This window comes from Carassius gibelio, chromosome A1 (genome assembly GCF_023724105.1).
Source record: "Carassius gibelio isolate Cgi1373 ecotype wild population from Czech Republic chromosome A1, carGib1.2-hapl.c, whole genome shotgun sequence".
In the NCBI taxonomy this organism is placed as follows: Eukaryota; Metazoa; Chordata; class Actinopteri; order Cypriniformes; family Cyprinidae; genus Carassius; species Carassius gibelio.
Window position 1 is genome coordinate 32,908,462 of NC_068371.1, and position 22,100 is coordinate 32,930,561.

Below are 22,100 nucleotides of genomic sequence, written 5' to 3' on the forward strand. Positions count from 1 at the left end.
TTGCAGTCTGCGAGGAGGAGGAGCTCCTTTGTGTTGAAACCGAAAGTAAACTCGAGAGTAAACGCGTATTTTGAAGAGTTTAAATCCTTCTGTTCAGATCTCAGAGTTGACGGTAAGTTGAGTTGTCAGCTTCTAATATCATGTATTATTGTAGAATGTCGCTCTCGTGTTAAACTCTTCACACTTTAACGGAGATTTGAGGGAGTTGTTGTGACAGTTTAAAATGATGGAGATGTAACCGAGCGCAGTGACGAGCTCATCTTTCTGAGCTAGTCTTTATGTTCAGACTGTTTCTCAGTTCAGAGATCGTAAAGAACGGACTTGTGTTCTCGAGGAGACAGATCTTGAAAGAAGAACTCAGAAGAACACGAGAACACAGAACACGTCTTTGAGATCTGATCTTGACACACACAGAGCACGACACGGCCTTCTAAAGTACCGCTTTATTCTTCCTGTTTAACATTTATTAGTCTCCTATATTGTTTCTGTAAACCCTGTACAATGTGTTTTTCTTAGCGCAGGAGTAGCGTATGGTTTGAATATTCATGATCGTTACTTCCAGTTTTTATTACTGTGAATGTGCAGCTAAGAGAAAGGAATGAGGACATTAGCCGTGTTTCCGTCGCAGGAACTTTATCCAGGAACTAGGGACTCTGTGCTGGTACTCGGTGTGTTTCCACCACAGGAACCAGGAACTAAATAAATGACCCTCAGAAAGTCTTTTAGAAAGTTTTTAAATTGCTTGACAAACATACAAAATACCAAATAAACTACAGAAGAAGAAAAAAAAAACACTTCTTAATTCAAAGAAATCCAAATAGCAGCATAACAAAAAATAAACAGATAAACAAACAGGAAAAGTAAGAAAGAAAATAACTAAATGAATAAATACAAACATAAATACTACTACAAAGGACTTAATCGTAAAAAAAAAAAAAAAAAAAAAAACTTCAAAAGACTACATAGTTTAAGGGCTTTTTTGTGATACATGTGCTTTAAGGAAATGAAGAAGACCATTAAATCTTGCTGGAAAAGTAAAAAAGGTTTATTAAAGAATCAAGATTTATGAATTAATTGAAAAAATCACAGTATTATTAATCAAAAATTCAACATCACAATTTTGACAAAAGGACAAATATTTTACAGCTCTGAAATCAAAGTCGGGTATTACATACTTCAAATATAAATGTAAAAAGGTCATCCCAGAATTATTCTGACAATTTGCATAAATAAAACAAATGTTCCGATGTCTCTGTCTGCTCCACAAAAGGTGCATTCATTACAATCCAAATTAAACCTGTGTCAGAGGAACTCATTACAGGGATAAATAAAAATTATTTTAAACTGAACTTCTTTTTGCTTTTGGTAAAAGTGGAAAAGAGAGAAATCTTGTTCTAATTTGAACCAATTTATCTTCAGGAAAATCAAAAACAAGTAGTCTCTTCATTACTTTAATTAATTTACAATATAATAATACCTGACTGTGAAAAGATGATCATTTACACTTTAACTTTGATGGCTCAAAATCACATCTTAAGAGGAAATCAGTGCCCCCAAAAGAATAAACCCAACTGAATGTTTAAGGAAGTCTTGGAGCCTCCTCAGTTTAAGAGGATCATTCATCACATCCAAATCAATCTCGTTCAACCCTCAATCACTGATCGCTTCACTGCATCTGAGTTTCTGATATAATGCTGCTGGTTTTTCCAAATAAATTTATAATGAATTTGATTAACTAAAAAAAAAAATTAAATAAATGCAGGGTAAATCAACCTGGAAAGTGCTTCTGACTTCTGATGAGAATACTGTCAAATATAGAGATTTTCCTTTGAACCCACATACTGTATTTGAAATACTTTTTTCATGTTATCGGTCAAATGACTTTTTTCTCTAATTTTAGGGTCTTTAGTAATAACAATTCCTAAATATTTCACCTCATTTTTAATGTAATGTTGGTCAATTGAGATTGAGCATGATTATGAAGAGCCATCAGCTCACACTTCTTTAATTCAGTTGCAGACCAGAAGCTTTTGGGAAATGAGACCCCAGATATATGTCTACTGGAATCTGCTCTGCATCTCTGAGAAACAGTGTGCTATCGTCTGCTAGCTGACTTATCAATAACTGACTCCCTAAAACATTCTTTACTATTTTTCACATGAATTGCTAACAGTTCAGCTACTAAAATAAGTAAATATGGACTTGACGGGTCTCCTTGTCTAACACCTTTATTAATGTTTAACCTCTTAGAGGTCGTAAAGATACTTAACTATTAATATCTTTGTACAACATCTCTATTCATTTGAAAAACCAAAAAACTTCAATGTATCTAAAATGAATTTATGTTCTACATTATCGAAGGCCTTCGAGAAACAATAGAAACACATCACCGTTAATTAAATATGCATTTTCAATTAAATCTAAGACTAATATTGTTGTGTATTAACCTTCCTTTAATAAATGCAGATGGAGTTTCACTTATAACTTAACTCAATCTAAATTTTAACCCATTAGCAATTGCAGAAGTAGGAGTTTTCTAATCAACATTAAGTAAAGTAATCGATCTCAGATTCTCAATAATTATTTTATCTTTGTTTGATTTAGGAATGAGAATAATTAACTAGGGATGCACTGGTTGACCGGCCATAAATGGGAACTGGCCGGTTTTTGCTTAAAATACGCGGTTTTTGGTCTTTTTTCCGTCTGATTTTTCGGGAAGTTCGCTCGCGTGCACAGACTATATTGTAATCGTTCGCTTTGTCATTTGTGTGGAAGAGTATTTCGAAATCTGTGCGCAGGACATGGGCAGCCGATCAGTACTGGAAGTGCAGAGCTTCATTTTTTTTTTTTTTTTTTTTTTTTTTTTTTTTTTTTTTTATTGAACTTTATGAATAACAGAACCGTGAATACAAAAAAAATATCAATATATAATACAATTATTATATCAGCAGAAATAGGTATGAAACAAAAAGTAATTACAAGTAAAAAATAAATAAATAAATAAATAAAATAAATAAAGGATAAATAAAAAGGCTTGGAAAGATTAATATAGAGTCAATAAATAAACAAAGTAGAAGAGGGTACTACACAAAATAAATTACATATTGAGTACATTTATAAGCTTATAGCTTTTACAGATTGAATATGTCCTAATTGCTTTTTTATTTACAGAGGCAGAGATAGTTTTTAAATACTGCTTAATCTCTTGTAAGAATACAGTAAATATTGGTATACAATTAGAAAATTTACATTTATGTATGTAAAATCTACAGAGGTACAAAATTAAGTTTATAATGAGGCAAACATCTGAATCTCCATCAAAAAAACCAAAAATAACAATTTTGGAATTTAAATTGAAACCTTTTAAGATCACATTTGAGATAAACAAGCCAACATGTTTCCACAGTTGCTGAGTATATTTGCATATCCAGAATAAATGAAGAATGGTCTCAGTTTTATCTATACAAAAAACACAGTCAGAATCAAAATGTGTATCAAATCTTTTTTTAAGGAAATATTTGGTAGGATAAATATTATGAAGTATTTTAAAAGATATTTCTTTTACTTTATTTGTAACAAAAAGTTTATATTGCATAGACCATATAGGTTTCCAATTTAAATTGTCAAAAAAACTATTCCAATAGGAGACAACAGAAGGGGTACAGGCAATTGATTCAACCAATAAGGCTCTAACTTTATAAGAATTACTTTTTTTTCCTGTAAAACATATCTCTCCAATTGGGGTCTTAACAGGTTCAGGTAATGGGTCATACCTCAAAGTTAAGGTATTATTTTTGAAAAGCATACAAAGGCCAGATGGAATAGCATCCATAACGGTGGCAAACTCCTTTGGTGTCACTGGAATATTATAGGTCGACAGAAATTCTGAATATCTAAAGAGCATACCATCTTTATCAAAAAGTTGGCCAACAAATATCAGGCCATTGCTGAACCAGTGTTTGTAAAATATCGATTTTCTTTTAAATAAAATATTCTTGTTATTCCATATATAACAGCGGTGGGGAGAGAAGTTGTGTTTGTAAATAAGTGTCCATGCAAGAAGAATTTGCTGGTGAAACTGTGACAGTTTGACAGGTAGTTTTGTAATGTCATAGTTGCACATTAAAACAAATTTTGCTCCACCAAGCTGTGAAAAAACTAACTGGGGGAAAATATTCCAAACAGAGGTTGGATTTTTTAAAAAACGACTAAGCCAAGTTATCTTAATTGAATTATTTAAAATATTAAAATCAATAAAATTTAAGCCACCTTTGTTCTGAGAACTTATTACCACTGACTTCTTCAAATAATGCGGTTTATTTTTCCATAAGAAATTATATAACATTGCATCTACTGTTTTACAGATAGACTTATCTACACACAATGACTGAGCGGCGTAAATAAGGCGAGATAAACCTTCTGCCTTCACAAGCAACCCTCTGCCTTTTAAAGACAGGTCTCTCTGCAGCCAACAGTTAAATCTTTTCTTTGTTTTGGTAATGATTGGATCGAAGTTTGCAGAGCATCTCATATTTTTTGTTATTTTTATGCCCAAGTATGTTACACAATCCTTGACAGGAATACCATCAATTGAAGAAGTCATTGTATTTTTAACTGGTAATAGTTCACATTTGTTAAGATTGAGTTGTAAACCTGAGGCTTTGGAGAAAAGCTGGAGAGCAGTCAGTGCTATAGGAATTTGGAGAGAGTCTTCTAAAAACAGGACGGTGTCGTCCGCTAATTGACTAATAATTATCTCTGAGTTTTCAATCCCAATTCCCTTTAAAGGGCTTTCTTTGATATATAGACTTAGAAATTGTGTTGCTATTATAAAAAGATAAGGAGAGACAGGGCACCCTTGTCGTACCCCACGCTTTAAGAAGAATCTGGGAGAGGTATTATTGCCTAATTTAATCGAGCTATTGCTATTCGTATACAGCATTTTCACCATATTACATAAATGATCACCAAATCCGATACGATGTAGTGCTTGAAATAAAAACCCATGCTCTAGCGTATCAAATGCCTTATAATAGTCTAAAAATAACATAAAACTTTCTTTTGGAAGTAAATGTGAGTAATCTAATATATCTAGAACTAAACGTATATTGTTAGAGATATGTCTATTAGGCAGAAATCCTGATTGTGTTTCATCTATAACTGAATTAAGAACAGATTTAAGTCTTTTGGCCAAAATTAAAGCTATTATTTTATAATCATTATTTAGTAAAGTAATAGGGCGCCAATTATCTATTATGAGGGGATCTTTATTTGGTTTGGGGATTAAGGTTATTACTCCTTGACATAAAGTGGGAGGAAGTGAAGTTTTAACTGAGCTTTCTCTAAAAACCTCTAATAAAAAAGGCGCCAATTTATCACTAAATAACTTATAAAATTCTGAGGTGAGTCCATCAGTTCCAGGGGATTTCTTATTTTTTAATGACTTAATTGCATCAATAGTGTCTTCAAGGGTGATAGGGGCATCACAAATTTTTTTATCAATCTGATCTAATTTTGGTACATTCTGAATGGACTCAAAAAAAGTATCCACATCTTGTTGGCACAGTTTGGATGTATACAAATCACTATAAAAAGAAGCACAATATTGCCCAATGATTTTTTGATTCTCATTTACTGCCCCATTAATTATAAGTTTATTTATATTATTACTTTTAGATTGTTCTCTTTCTAATCTAAAAAAATAAGCAGAGCTTTGTTCCCCTTCCTCAAGCCACTTTCTTCGAGAACGAATATATGCTCCCTCAGCTTTATACTTATAAATATTGTCTAGTTGATGTTGTAAATCTGCAAGTTCAGATTTTTCAGAGATAGTGATGTTGTCCATATTTTTACATAGAAGGTTGCCTATTTTAGAGATGACCTCATTTTCATTATGCCTGCTCTTCTTTGCCCGATTGCTACTAAATTTACGTAGAAATTTAGAGATCTCATATTTGGCTAGCTCCCAATTAATACCATATTTATTTTCACTTTTTGCTTTGGCCCAAAAACTTGAAATAATATCATTAACTTTGTCTTTAACTTCGTCATGAGTGAGTACTGAATTATTAAGTTTCCAATAGCAGGAGTTTCTTTTTAAATTAATATTAAACAGAGGAATGTAAATAGTAATGCTCTTATGGTCAGACAAGGGTGAAGGTATAATATCAGTTGACACATTAACAAGTTCTTTAGAAGTCAAAAAAAGATCAATACGGGATTGCAGTGATAATGAATTATTACTCCATGTAAATGATTTTTGAGAGGGGTGAGTTTCTCTCCAGCTATCCACCAAAGAAAACCTATGCATGAACATCTTTAAATAAGAATTAGAATTATTTGATTTTGGGGGCCATCTATCAATGTTATTATCTACAACCATATTAAAGTCTCCTCCAAAGATTAGATAAGAATTGGGGTGGTTATTTAACAATAAAAGAATATGTTTTTCTAGTTGATTAAAAAATATCTCGTTTTCTTTTTGTTGATTAGTTCCATAAACATTGGTGATAATAATCTTCCTATTAGAAATTTCAATTAAAAGACAAACATATCGGCCATTCGGGTCACAGTCAGCAGACAAAACTTTCCCCTTGAAACCATGAAGTAAAATACAAACACCAGCTGAACTTGAAGATCCATGGGACATCCACATGTCCAAACCCCATTGTGATCTCCAGAGATTTCGATCTTCTCTGAGTGAATGACATTCTTGCAAAAAGTAGAAATCAGTATTAAATTGTTTAAGGTATAAAAAAATAGCTTTACGCTTTAAAGAATTTCGTAACCCTCTAACATTAAGAGAAAGAATAGATAGAGCCATATCAAAGAGAAAAAGAGAGAAAGAGAAAAAATAAAAAATAAAAAATAAAAATGAAATAAAAAATAAGTAACTTTAAATGAAACCTTTTAACAAATAAGACACAGGTAATGTGCCAAACACACTTGTTAAGACAACTGTGCAAAGATGAGCACAGCAAACTCCAGAACAAAAGAAAAAGTCTTATTGATGCAGTGCAAAAAAAAAAGCCCAAACGAGTGGGCAACATTAAACAATAAGCAAAAACACTCGTCCAAATCTGAATCCAAACTTAACATACAAATTAAAGTTCTGATTAGCTGAATGCAGCCATGGTTGAACTTCGTTTACCAAAGTATTATAAATTTATTTATTTTTCATCCCACGTTGCTCATGTCTGATAGATAGTAGGCCTACTTCAGATTTCAAGCAGGTGGAAATATCTCAGTGCCATCCACAAAAGCTCGACCACCGACAAAAAAAGCCCGTTTGTTTTCACGGCGTGCTTTTTCCACGAGAGGCCATAGTTTATTTCTTTTTTCTCTGTCAGACGGAGATAAATCTTCAGCGATTTTCAGGTTGTTGCTTCTGAGGAACGACGAATCCTTCGCTGCCCGCCAAACTGCATCCCGGTAGAAGCGAGATGTGAATTGAAAGATGATTCCTCTTGGTTTGTCGCCAGCGGGCCGTTTATGACCAAGTCGATGTACAGTATCAACAACAAACGAAAGTTTATCTTTAGCGTCTGGTAGTAACTGTTGGCATACCTGGATGACTCGTTCACGAACATCCTCCCTCTCCCTTTCCTGCATCCCGTAAATTCTGAGATTCCAGCGGCGCGTGTATCCTTCGAGATGTGAGAGACGCTTTTCTTGCTCAGATGTTTGGATATCAATATTCTTTACTTGCAGCTCCATTGTATCGATTCGGACTTTGACATCAACAATTTCGCCACTCACAAATTCAACGGCTTTCTTCACGTCAGCTATCTGTTTGGTGTTTTCATTTACAGCATCTTTTACACTTGTGATTACTTTCGCATTTTCTTTCACCATTTTTTCAAGTGCATCCGATCTGTTATTAATCAGATCTGAGAGCTCGCGAAATTGCGTCAGAAAACTTATGTCCGAGTTCTCTACCTTGCGTTGTTTAACAGCCGGAGACTTGCATGGGGTTTCAGGGAGCGGAGGAAAAACTTCTTCCACAAGCATGACATCTGTAGGATCCATGCCTGACTCAAGATAGTCGTGTAGGTTGTTGTTCGAAACCGTGTTCGAGGTTTGCTGCAATGTTGCTTTTGCAGAATGAGTTTTGCCATTCATGTTTTTGCTTTTCCTTTTTTCAGATTTTCCCATTTTCAATCATTTCGGTTGTCGTAGCAATCGTAGTTATACTAAGTACAACTGAAGGAGTCTTAAATACTGCACTACAAATCAAATTAAACATGAGTTCGCCGAGCTCTAGCAAACACGTCTTGTCAGTGCGCCATCTTGGACCGCCCCCCCAGTGCAGAGCTTCATGTGTGAGGCACAGATAGCAGGAAGCGATCAGCCGTTGGTGTACTGCCGCACAAATAAGAGTCTTTCCTGCGCACTGAAGCAGCGCGAGCGTATACTGTACCGGTCCGAGCCCTGAACACGAGTAGACCGTGAAGAGATGTTCAGCTCAACTTCTCACGTGTTGGATGAGAAACCAAACGGACTAAACTGTAACAAAACTGAAATGTTTTTTTTTTTTTTTATTAGAACTTGCTTACACGTTTGAAAAGCAAGAAATAAACGTCAGTTCTGCATTAGGATGATTATTTTTTAATTTTACCTTAACATTACATAGACTTAATTTAATTAAAAAATCATCTGCTGTAGTAGAAAAAAAGTGTTTCATTCATCCAGTTAAAACATTTTAGGGTAATGATTCACATGTATATTTCTTTTTAACTTGAGACAATAGTTATTTATTTTTCACTGGCTCAAGTAAAAAATATAGATGTGAATCATTACCCTAATTTTTTAATTTTTATTGGATGAATGAAACACTTTGCATCTTTGTTTTATTTGCACCAACATTAATTGATTTTAACATTTTGGTAAATGTATTTATATAGCACACTTTTATTTAGTCTCACTGGTAAAGAGTTTTTTTTTTTTTTTATTTAAAACCAAATTTAAAAACTAAAATACTGAATGCTGATTAAGAAACCTCTTATTGAATGTGTGTTGATTGTGTTGTTTGGACTGTAGAACTATGCAGTTTAATTTCACATGGTTACAGTTAATCTTTTATTTAGGGCCAGTTCTCTGTAGTTTCAACCCAATTCAAAAACAAAAGCTAAATGCTGATGTCTATACCATCTGTGTTTGTATTGAATGTAGTCTACTTATTGTGCAGTTACTGCTGTTAATTTCAGATGGTTACAGTTATTGTTTTCAATAGCCAAAAGCAAGTTTGGTCTATTAAATACCAAATATCTTGTTTATGCACACTTTCCTCCTTTCTTGTTTGTTGCTTAAAAGATAAAAAAAAAAAAAAAAAAAAAAAAAAAAAAAAAAAAAAAAAAATCAGAAATCGGTATCGGAATCGGCCATGAAAAATCATTATCGGTGCATCCCTATAATTAACCCCTGTCTCATAGTTGGAAGGAAAGAATTAGAAACAAAACACTCCTTTAAAGCTTTAAATAACAGCACTTTTATATCCTCCAGAAAAATGTCTAAAAATGAGTGGTCAACCCGTCCTGACCAGGAGATTTCCCCAAATGCACTTTATTAATAACAGAATCCAGCTCTTCTAACCTCAGGTCTCCATCACACAAGTCTTTAAATTCAATATCAACCTGTGGATTAAATCTTTTACCTTTCCAAGAAATTCCTTGGCATTATTTTCAGAGTATGATGAAGAGTAAATATTACTATGAAATGAGTATATTTCCTTGGATATTGATTTTGGATCTGTGATTATCTCATCATTAATCAATAAACTATGAACTGCATTACTGTCCTGTCTCCTCTTTTCTAAGCGACAAACATAAGCTGTATTCTTCTCTCCTTCTTCCATCCGTTCTGCACGAGACCTTACAGAAGCTCCTTGTGCTTTTCTTAGACACACACTGTCTAATTTAGCTTGAAGAGAGAGCAACTGTTCAACATCTTGAATCGTGTCATGTGCATTACAAGCATTCATTTCTTGAATTAACATCTGCTCCTTTTGCTTCAGATCTCTGCTTTTATGTTTAACAACCCGAATTGAGACTTCCCTAGATTAATTTAAAATACTCCCATTTACTCCCATTTGAAGTTATCTCATTGATCAAATTTCTCATTTGACTAGAATAATATTTATCCTTTAAAAGTTCTGCATTAATCTTCCAATACTCTTTCCTGTCGGTATGTTTTACTGCTGGTGTCAAAGTTAATGAAACCAGGCAATGATCCGTCAATGATGCCGCAGAAACTGAACATTATTTGCAAGATCAGAATATTCCTCAGTAATAATCCAAAAAATAACCCACTACTGTTATAGCCATAAATATGATCTAAAATATCAAAAATACCTTCACAGTTAACCGCAGCAGTAAGCCAATGTCCTTGAGCATCAGACTGAAGAGTCACAATCTTCTTAAGACATCTGGAGACATCTGCTGATCGATCGGAGCCATGACTGAACACAATAGTGTCTCCCCAAAAAATCTGCATCTTCTTCAGTAGAATGAGTCTATCGTGGAAAAACTAAATGTGTCTTCTGCCCATTACAACATAAAAATATACCTTTGTGTTTTACTTTATCCTTTAGACCCGTTTCATTCAATGAACAAAAAGATAATCCTAATTTTAGTGAGAACGTACTTCACTGGAACTCACAGTGAACTAACAGAAAATAATCACTGAACAGTCAGAAAATAGATCTGAAGAATAAACTTGCAACACAAAAAGAGTCTCTCAGAGAAAAACAAAAAAAAATCATTTTCAGCATCATAGAAAATCTTGCTTTCCCTTAATGAAAGCAAACGGACCCCAAAAGTACGCCGCTTTCCCCTCTGCTCGAGCTAGTTTAATGCCTGGCCAAAGCACTCGCCTCGTCTCTCTGTCCTCTTTGTTTAAGTCCTCAGCAAAAGGACAACCTTCCTCCTTACACACGGTTGATCCCTTGGACAGAGCCTGAGTGATCACCTCCTCTCTAATGTCCTCTCTAACCCTACATCTCTGCTCTTTATTCTCTTTTTTTGAGATTAGAAGTTAAACTCCAGTTCAACTGCCTTCTGTTTGTCAGCTTTCATCTCTTCCTTGACTTCGGAGATGATGCTACAGTTCTCCTCCATTTTTCTTATCATCTCCTCCAACTTCTCTTCCTGCTTGTCAGATCTTTTACTGAGGGAGTAAATAGCCTCGAGGATATCTGCATTAGAGACGTCTTCATTAGAATCAGGACACACTTTCTTCATAATATTCACTTTGCTGGGAGAAACAGGAAGATTCTCAGCAGTACAATCCTCCAAGAGACGCTTATTAGCTTCAACACACACTTCCATCATATCAGCGTAATCATGCTCAGTTCTCTTACTGATCACGACTTTATCTTCAGCTTTTCTTCCTCTACCCGCCATCTTTAGATGATGAAACCAAATTCGTTAAACAACAATTAGGGAACATTCTAATAACCCCAAAATAACCTTTGCGACTCCGCTAGCTGTAACACTATCTTGGCCCCACCCCCTGCTGGAGAGGGAGTACTTCATCAAAGTTCTGGAACATTCGGGGGCGGGACTTGTGCGCTAATCATCCTGATTGGTTGAGTTCAAAATACATTTATTTGGATCATTTTCAAAATATTACTGTCATTATGTCATGAAAATAAAATAATTTGAAAAGTATTTCAGGTGAGAATGTAGTTGTAGTTGAATGTAGTTATTGGAGATAACTGGCCCCGGGGCCTTTGCCAGTCAGGATCCGTCCCTGCTCCCAGCACGTTACAGGGAGTGGTGTAAAATAAATAACACATCATAAACTGTCATATCATAACATTTATTTCAGATTAGGATAGACTATTCTTTCATATTACTTATATTATTCTAAAACAAGAAGCCGTGTTTTACAGTGATTTTATAACAGCTGAGGACCGTTGTTAGGAGTTAGGGAAGTAATGCGTAACATTTTAATTACATTTAGCTAAAATCAACTAAAAGACTCTAAAAGATGTTTATTTTGCTGAAGGAGACTCAAAGATCCGAGTCTGATATTGCAGGCCTCAGATCTGCACGAGCTCAGATGATGTCACGAGTCACAGATTGTGATGCTATGAGATATTTACACACTCTATTAAAGTAACAGGTTTATGATGTTTAAATGATGAAGATAATGTCAAATATTCTTTCAGCTTTAATTTAACGATGCAAAAAAGGCTTTAACACAGTTTTTAATGCTCACCGTTACTCGTTTCATTATTACAAAATACTAAGAATGTTTTCTGCACAAATATAATTTCTAAAGAGAAACTAGGAGTAACTGATGGTGATGTATTAAACTCTGGTCTGAAACTATAAAAACAGTGAATATTTGTCAGTCAGGTGTCACTAGTTTATATTCTGAACAAGCACAGAATCACTACACTGCTGCATGATGAGGAAAATACATTATTACTAGAATAAATTATTATGAGCTGAGAGCAGAGACATAGCTACAAAAAATAAAATAAAATTATCAGTTAGTTTGTTGGATATATCGGCTGATACAAAATAACCTGAAGTCAGATTACAGCAGCATAAAACACACTCGTCTCTGAACAGAGATTCATGATTTCTGTTTTGATTCATTCTCAACAAACACATGAGCACTGAGTTCCTCCACTGATGTGAAGTGTTTCTGATATTTGTTTAGTTTTTTCATTGTCAGACCTCAGATTAGTTCTTCATCATGGAGATCAGTGAGAGATCTTCATCTCCAGATCACAGCTGTGTGTCTCTGAAGAGTGACAGATCACTGCAGGGTCTTCCTCCTAACCTCAGTAATGGACCAGTGACCTCTGACCCCAGGTGAGACACTGTCCTGTACTGGAGACAATAGACTGACTCCTACAACATCATACATCATCTGAACTAATTGTGTTGTGTTAATTACTGTATGAAGATGAATATGAATAATTATATTTTAGAGTCAGCAGGAGGAAGAGGAAGAGGAAGAGATCTTCATCTCCAGATCACAGCTGTGTGTCTCTGAAGAGTGATGCATCCATGCCGAGTCTTCCTCCTAACCTCAATAATGGACCAGTGACCTCTGACCTCAGTGCTGAACCAGTGACCTCTGACCCCAGGTGAGACACTGTCCTGTACTGGACACAATCAACTGACTCATCTGAACTAATTGTAGCGCTGATGATTAATCGAATGTGATTGTCATGTTCATTTTAAATGCTTCAGTTTGTTTTGATATTGTATCAGATTATGCTATATTATATTATAAAGTTAATAAATAATGACCTTGTTTTTTAATGGAGCCACTTATGCTCATCAAGGCTGTATAAATTAGATTAATATTATAGAAAAAAACAGTAATATTGTGAACTATGAGGCTATTGAAATCTCTAATATTTGTTTCCTATTTAAATATAGTGTACTTTAAATATATTGTATCCCTGGTGAAGCAAAGCATCAATACTCCTTTATTACGTCTTCAGTGTCACATGATCCTTCAGAAATCATTCTGATATTCTGTATCAGTGTTGAAACCGTTGCGCTGCTTCATATTCTTTATTATTGTGCTGCTTTGATTAGACTAATACAAAGTTAAAAAGAACAGCATTTATTAAAAAGAACAATCTTTTCTAACAATATAAGTCTTTATGATCACTTTTTATCCATGTAATACATCCTTGCAGAATAAAAGTATAAAAAAATATAGAATAGTGTATATTGCAACACAAAAATTATTGAATTTATTTTTGAAAAAAAAAACAGTGTTCTTTTTAACTTTTTATTTATCAAAGAATCCTAAAAATATCACAGGTCTCAAAAGATGTTAAGCAGCACAAGAGTTTCCAACACTGATTATAAATCAGCATATTCTAATGATTTCTGATGGATCATGTGACACTGAAAATTCAGCTTTGATTCATAGGAAAAAATTATATTTTAAAGTATATAAAAAAAGAAAACTTTTATTTTAAATTCGAATAATATTTCACAAAATTATTTTGTTATCAAACAGATACAGCCTTGATGAGCCTAAGAAACTTCTTTAAAACATTTACTTATTGCAAACTTTTGAATGGCAGTGTATACTGTAGAAAATAAAATCTCAGGTAACCTAAAATGTACATCATATAGTTACATCAAGGGTCAAATGAATAGAAATAGCACATATATCAAATAAATAGCACATCAGAGTTAAAAGTTACACACTATTTTTGTGTGTCCGCTGTACAGATGTGGTATAAAGATTGTTTTTGCTCAGGCGACTGAAATGTCCGCCCGATAGAGAAAAGTGTTGCTCAGTAAGAAATCAAGTCTCTATCTGCTAGTAAAGAATGGTCAGGATTAATGAACTCGTCTCGTCTGCTGCTTCTCTTCTGTTGAAGATGAACTGAGTTCACGTCTGCTGTGTGTCGCTGCAGGACAGAAGAGATCAACACATTCAAAACTAATATTAAACCATAATCTAGATCAGGGGTGTCAAACATACACAGAAAGAGGAAAATATTGACTTCTTTTCAGAGTTTTGTTCATTCATTTTTGCACTTTTAACAAACATTTGAAAAATGCACATATTAATATTGAAAAAGTTTGACTTTAACAAGTTTTGGCCAAATGTAGTGATACTTCTCCCGCACATTCAGTTGAGAACGAGGGCCGTCTTTGGAACAATGCAGAGACTTGATACAAATATTATTTGTTTAAATAGACAGCAGGATCCTGGGAAATCTATCATTAGGAAGTTATATATTGGGATATGATTTAGTCATAACTTTGTGTGCTATATGGGATTAGGCTACATTATGAAGACACCTTGACATGTTTCTGCTCTGTTCACTGATCGTGTTTTTCACATAAAGCTGTGTTTAAGCTACAGACTCTAGACTCGTTCTTCTCACTCGTCGCTCTTTTGAGACTTTCTCACTTGGTCACACAAGAACATCATTTGCAGGTTTTTTTGCTACAACATGGTATTGATCAATGCAAACTGATGAACTTATATCATAGTTTATAGTTATATGGTAACGAGTGTTCAACATCCAACCCGTTCTGTATCTTCAGTATTATTTGTGGTTTAAATTCTGTGAATGTGAATTCCTCTTTTGCTGTGTTACAAGCCGGACTTTGGACGCTTTCACTTTGAATTCACGATCTTGGTGTCACGTTTTACAAGAGAAGATAATTGTCTCTTCACGTGATCAGTGAAATCTGACTCCTGCTACAGTGTGAAGCAGATGCTTTGAACAGGACACACCATGCACTCGCACAAATAAGACCACGTCACATCTGAACTTACACATTCTCAAACATTTCTCAACAATATAAAAGTCTGGACGTGGATGTTTGAGCGTGCAGCTGTCACTGGTCCAACAGCACAATGAAAAACAATATTTAATCAGATTCAAAATGAATGAGCTCTGCTCTCTCTATAATAATTATAAAACTGCCATTCATTTCAGTTTATCACAATCTCACAGAAATCCTTATAATCAGTGAGACTCGACTGTAGGAGGAGTTTAGAGACTGAATCTGAGAACTGCTTCGAACAAATCGTTTGAGAATCGCTGGGAAAGGAGGTGATGTTAAATTCATATTTAGAGATGAGGGTTGTTTGAGCTGCATACATGTAAACCTACTGTAAAAAGATTCCCAAAACAATACTAGGATCCTTTATTTTGAATTAAGAAAATGAGTTTGTGTCTGCTTATTCTGTTCATCAGTGTTTGAACCATTAAAGAAGAAACTGCATTTTATGAAAAACGTATGAACGCAGAAGATACACGGACCGATACACAACCATCACAGCTTCTGACTAATTGTGTTGTGTTAATTACTGTGTGAAGATGTGTATGAATAATTATATTTTAGAGTCAGCAGGAGGAAGAGGAAGAGATCTTCATCTCCAGATCACAGCTGTGTGTCTCTGAAGAGTGACTGGTCCATGATTAATAATCCTCATCCTAAACTCAGTGCTGATCCAGTGACCTCTGACCCCAGGTGAGGATAAACGTGTAGTGCACACTTCACTGTTCACACACATCTAGTGTTTGCTGCAGATGAGAGTAAAATGCTCGCTCTGAGTCCTGACAGAGAGATGAGTTTTAGATGAGAGATGATTTTATTCCTGATTTCACCTCAAATCTGTGGACAAAAGTTCAGTGCTGGAAAATGAATTTGATCTCAATGTCCAGACAAAAGAAGTTCACTGTCAAACAGATTTAGCTTTGAGTTTTTATATAAAGCTTTTTGTAAAAACCTGTTCTCTGTTGTTTCAGCTGTGTGTATAGAGACGATCAGATACGAGCCCAGGATCCTCCTCAAGCAGTGAATGATGAACTACAGAGAGTCAAAGAGCAGCACAAAACCAGCATGAAGAACAAGTATGAGAGATTATTTGAGGGACTGAAACTCCAGGAGAATGAAAGCCTCCTGAACAGCATCTACACACAGCTCTACATCATAGAGGGAGAGAGAGAAGGAGTGAATGAAGAACATGAGGTTTTACAGATGGAGAAAACAGCCAGAACACAACCCTCACAAGACACTCCAATCTACTGCAATGACATCTTTAAAGCCTCCGCTGAAGCAGGATGTGAGGAGAAAGAGCAGATCAAGACTGTTCTTACTAAAGGCATCGCTGGAATCGGAAAAACCGTCTCTGTGCAGAAGTTCATTCTGGACTGGGCCGAGGGAAAAGCCAATCAGGATGTAGATTTCATGTTTGTGCTTCCATTTCGAGAGCTGAACTTGATCCGAGATCATCCGTACAGTCTTCACAGACTTCTGCTGGACTTTCATCCTGAACTTCAAGATCTGGACTCACAGATTTATGAGGAGTGTAAAGTTGTGTTCATCTTTGATGGTCTGGATGAAAGCAGAATCACACTGATGTTTTCAGACGCTCAGAAAGTTTGTGATGTGACTGAGACTTCATCAGTGGCTGTGTTGATGTCAAAGCTGATGAAAGGAGAGCTGCTTCCCTCTGCTCTCATCTGGATCACCTCCAGACCAGCAGCAGCCAATCAGATCCCCTCCAAATACATCCACCGTCTGACAGAAATTCAGGGATTCACTGAGCCTCAGAAGGAGGAATATTTCAGGAAGAGGATCAGTGATGAGCATCAAGCCAGCAGAATCATCTCACACATCAGAAGAGCAAGAAGCCTCCACATCATGTGCCACATCCCCGTCTTCTGCTGGATCTCATCCACTGTGCTTCAGAAGCTCCTGGAAGAAGATCTGAGTGCAGAAATCCCTCAAACTCTGACTGAAATGTACATCCACTTCCTGCTGATTCAGATCAACATGAGGAAGCAGAAGTATGAAGAGAGAGATCCAGAGAAACTCCTGCCGTCCAACAGAGAAGTGATTGTGAAACTTGCTGAAGTGGCTTTCAAACAGCTGATGAAGGGCAATGTGATGTTCTATGAGGAGGACCTGATTGAGAGCAGCATAGACGTCACTGACGCCTCGGTGTATTCTGGGATTTGCACTGAGATCTTTAAGCAGGAATCTGTGATTCATCAGAGGAAAGTCTACAGCTTCATTCATCTGAGCGTTCAGGAGTTTCTCGCTGCTTTCTATCTGCTTTACTGCTATTTAACAAAGAACAAGAAAACACTGCGTGAATTCAGATCTTACGGAGATGACTCTGATGAAGACTCTCTGTATGATCTACTAACTTCAGCAGTAGATAAATCTCTTGAGAGTAAGAATGGACGTCTGGATCTGTTCCTGCGGTTCCTGCTGGGCGTCTCACTGGAGTCCAATCAGAGACTCTTACAGGATCTACTGACACACACAGAGAACAGCTCAGAGACCATCAGGGAAACCACACAGTACATTAAAGAGAAGATCAAAGATGAAGATGATGATGATGATGATCTACTGATGGTCAAGAGAAGTAATCCTCTCTCAGCTGATCAGTCGATCAATCTGTTCCTCTGTCTGCTGGAAGTGAAAGATCAGACTCTGTTCAGAGAGATTCAGGAGTTTGTGAAATCAGACAAACACTCAGAGAAACTCTCTGCTGCTCACTGCTCAACAATCTCCTACATGCTTCAGATGTCAGAGGAGACACTGGATGAACTGAACCCCATGAAATACAACACATCAGCTGAGGGGAGAAGAAGACTGATACCAGCTGTGATCAACTGCAGAAAAGCTCTGTGAGTGTTTCATCATCAACTAAAGGATCATATTTAATAATGAATCTGACTCCTTTAAAATAAATGTTCCTGAATGAGAGATTTTCTCCTGAAGAACAGGCCAGAATCTTAAAGGAGTCCCAACATGTGTTTTTAATCCAGTAGATATTAGAGTAAAAGGTAAAAACAACCCCGTCACATGAGAAACTGGTTCATTAAATCAGCAGCAGCTGCAGCAAAGAGACGCTCCACACATTGATCAGTAAAGCTGACATTCACACATTTCACTCTCAATCAAGACACAATCATGATATCAACTACTGCTAATATTAATAACTATAATAACATTTAATCTGCAGTAATTATTGATCATAAATGCTGAATGTTGCAGCTGTTTGACTGCTGTTACAGTGAACTATTACAGTGAAGACAGAGCTTGACGTCTGCTTACTCTTTACTGTACAGCACTAGACACTATTTTACATTATTATACATTTAAAGAGATCTGCATTATGACATAAAATAAATCAAACCATAGAAAAGGTGGATGAGTGTGAATGGTAATATTATGAGTGATATAGGTCTAGTTTTCTAACACATATTTACTCTGTCAGCATTGTGACCACATTAATGTCACAAATAAAAGATTAAAACTTACATTTCAGCAGCTCACACACGTACATGAATTATTCACACAAAACAAGCTGAGAGTTTGTCATTTAATGAGATCTGTGTTAAATATCCATTTACATGTCAGTCTTTTGTGAAAATGACTTTTACAAACTCAGATGTGACGCATTTCTGTGAAGGACTACAGAACAAGCTCTGATTCACAACATTAGTGTCCAAACACAGAAATAAAAGAGGGTCTATATATCAGATCAGGATCTGAAGACTATAATAAACACAAATCCAGCTAATAAAGAGAAACTACAAATAATGATCAAATTAACAATACAGCAGGAAGGATTTAATCCTTTGATAATAATAATAATAGTATTAATTATATTTCATCTCTTCTAGATTTTCTGGCTGTGGTCTCTCAGAACAGCATTGTGAAATTGTGTCTTCAGCTCTACAATCCTCAAACTGTGTCCTGAGAGAGCTGGATCTGAGGAACAATGACCTGCAGGACTCTGGTGTAAAGTTTATTTCTGATGGACTGAAGAGTCCAAACTGTCAGCTGCAGATACTGAGGTATTAAGAACATAGAAGTGTGTGTGTGTGTGTGTGTGTGTGTGTGTGTGTGTGTGTGTGTCTCTGGGTGGGGCTAAATGGGGGGGGGGGCATGGCCATAATGTATATAATGAAAAAATCTGAAGATTGTTATGAAAATGAAAAAATAAAAATCTGATATGAAAATCTGTCTATGAAAACATGAACACATGATTAGGACAGGTTAGATTATGATTATGATCAAGCAATGTTATTAATAAAGGAGCAAGAAATATCTGCCTGAGGTGAAGAGTGTACCAATAAACGGAAGCTAATTCTATGACACATCCTATGATAAATCAGATAACATATTATTATTACAGACATAACATTACAACTTGTATCTGCACAATAGGATGATAAGCTATGCGTTAGAGAGCGAGAGAGAGAGAGAGAGAGAGAGCGCGAGAGAGAGCGAGAGCGAGAGAGAGAGAGAGAGAGACCGAGAGAGAGAGAGAGAGAGAGAGAGAGAGAGAGAGAGAGCGCGAGCTCCCTTTGATGCGTTTTCATGACAGCGCGCTGAAAGATGGGCAAGGACAGATTTTAATATAGATTCCTATAAAGTTCTCATTATAAATGTATGGCAGATTTATTAAGTGTTATTAAGTGTAATAGGTGTAATTTTAAGTTTTATTTTCCATAAACCAACTGCGCGTTTTCAAAGCCATATGAATTGAATTATAATGCCCACAAATATGACAGAAAAAAGCTGCATTATTATAACATCAATAATAAAATAATAACAATACTAATAGAAAAATAAAACATTTAAGAGCAATATAATTATCGGGCATTGCTTATATGAGCATGAAACGAATCGCTGATAGGCATCGATTTCAGCATAATTGTTCATGTTAATTAATCAGACTTAGACTAGCTCTTGCAACTTTTATCTGAAAAAAATTAACCGATGCAGATGTGAACTTGACCGAAAGTTTAACTCTGATTGCGCTTTACAAACATGAAAGTACAATAAATTCACATTAGTGTCACTATCGTTATTTTTTATGTATTATAATATTTAATTAATATTTTGTGTTAAATTTGCACATTCTGATCAACCAAAATATTATTTAACAGCATGGAAATCACTGATTATTGCTAAATAATTGAATAAGATTTAAAATATAGATACAAATTATGACAAACAAATAATTTTGATTTCGTCATCTCTACGAATATGTGTAATGTAATTAGGCAACAAATATATCCAGTGCATTTTATTTTATAAAGACCATTTCATTATTTGTCTGTGATTTAAAAATTAACACACAAAGATACTTTTTCTTTTTTTTGCTACTTTATTCAACTGCATTTTTTTTAACAAAACATTGTCTTCCAGTATAACTTTAGCAGCATATTTTGATCCAGCGGTGAAACGTAGTTTTTAAAAGATAAAGAAAAAAAGTTCACCAAGTTTAACCAAACAACTATTATAAGGTATAAAACAGAGACCAAATAGCCTAAATATTTACCACGACCGGTGAAACATTCAAATGTCTATTCAAAAAGATAAGGCGGTCTACGTGCTCAGATGAGAGCCGCGTGCGCAGTCTGTTCACATTTAACGTTAGTGGAATAAATTCGCTCCGCTGGAACAGATGTTGCAGGAACAGCCAAGCACCACTGGACAAGTAAAACTTCTCTGTCCCTGAAACTATTGGGCAGCAAATCTTTCACCACCATTTCAGCGAACAGCTTTGTCGTCTTCTCGGTTCTGCCTGCGTTGCATTTAGGTCTTATGGCAAGTTATTCAATGCTCGTCTGAGTTGCCGCTCTGTTATCGCCAGATATTTTATCTACACATTTTAGATGATAGCGCATTGTATTTGTTGTTGTATACACTGTATTTTTATCGTTCTTCTCAAAGGGAAACCATCACCATGTGACTTTGAGGCCATGATTATCTGTCTTCTTCTTACGTCTTTTGAGGCATCAAGTGGGAAGCTAACCAATCAGAGATCAGGGCCCCGCCCAACGTGCTGCCATAACCAATAAAAAAAAATTAAAATAATTTCGATCATCGTTTACGTGATCGATCATCGCTGTCGCGGTCGAGTACTCAATCACTGTTGCACATCCCTAGTGTGTGTGTGTGTGTCTGCAGATACTGAGGTATTAAGAACATATAAGTGTGTGTGTGTGTGTGTGTGTGTCTGGGGGTGGGGCTAAATGGGGGGGGGGGGGGGGGCATGGCCATAATGTATATAATGAAAAAATCTGAAGATTGTTATGAAAATGAAAAAATAAAAATCTGATATGAAAATCTGTCTATGAAAACATGAACACATGATTAGGACAGGTTAGATTATGATTATGATCAAGCAATGTTATTAATAAAGGAGCAAGAAATATCTGCCTGAGGTGAAGAGTGTACCAATAAGCGGAAGCTAATTCTATGACACATCCTATGATAAATCAGATAACATATTATTATTACAGACGTAACATTACAACTTGTATCTGCACAATAGGATGATAAGCTATGCGTTAGAGAGAGAGCGAGAGAGAGAGAGAGAGCGCGAGAGAGAGCGAGAGAGAGAGAGAGAGAGACCGAGAGACCGAGAGAGAGAGAGAGAGAGAGAGAGAGAGAGAGAGAGAGAGAGAGAGAGAGAGCGCTGAAAGATGGGCAAGGACAGATTTTAATATAGATTCCTATAAAGTTCTCATTATAAATGTATGGCAGATTTATTAAGTGTTATTAAGTGTAATAGGTGTAATTTTAAGTTTTATTTTCCATAAACCAACTGCGCGTTTT

At 35.6% G+C, this 22,100-nt stretch overlaps 1 protein-coding gene across 25 annotated transcripts in view; it reads left to right on the forward strand.

Moving 5' to 3' along the window:
- The window catches only part of LOC128019083 (NACHT, LRR and PYD domains-containing protein 12-like), a 282,672-nt gene continuing 260,572 nt past the window's right edge, over positions 1-22,100 (forward strand). For 6 of the 25 annotated variants that reach the window (XM_052605260.1, XM_052605306.1, XM_052605359.1 and 3 more), the window contains exons 1-6: positions 4-112; positions 12,685-12,824; positions 12,944-13,102; positions 15,849-15,977; positions 16,256-18,148; positions 19,151-19,324. In XM_052605260.1, the coding sequence (XP_052461220.1) occupies positions 12,706-12,824; positions 12,944-13,102; positions 15,849-15,977; positions 16,256-18,148; positions 19,151-19,324 (2,474 nt within the window). In that variant the 5' untranslated portion in view covers positions 4-112; positions 12,685-12,705. Of the gene's footprint in view, positions 113-12,684; positions 12,825-12,943; positions 13,103-15,848; positions 15,978-16,255; positions 18,149-19,150; positions 19,325-22,100 lie in introns of all 25 variants that reach the window. The other 19 variants (XM_052605883.1, XM_052606135.1, XM_052605966.1 and 16 more) reach the window with 11 other exon arrangements.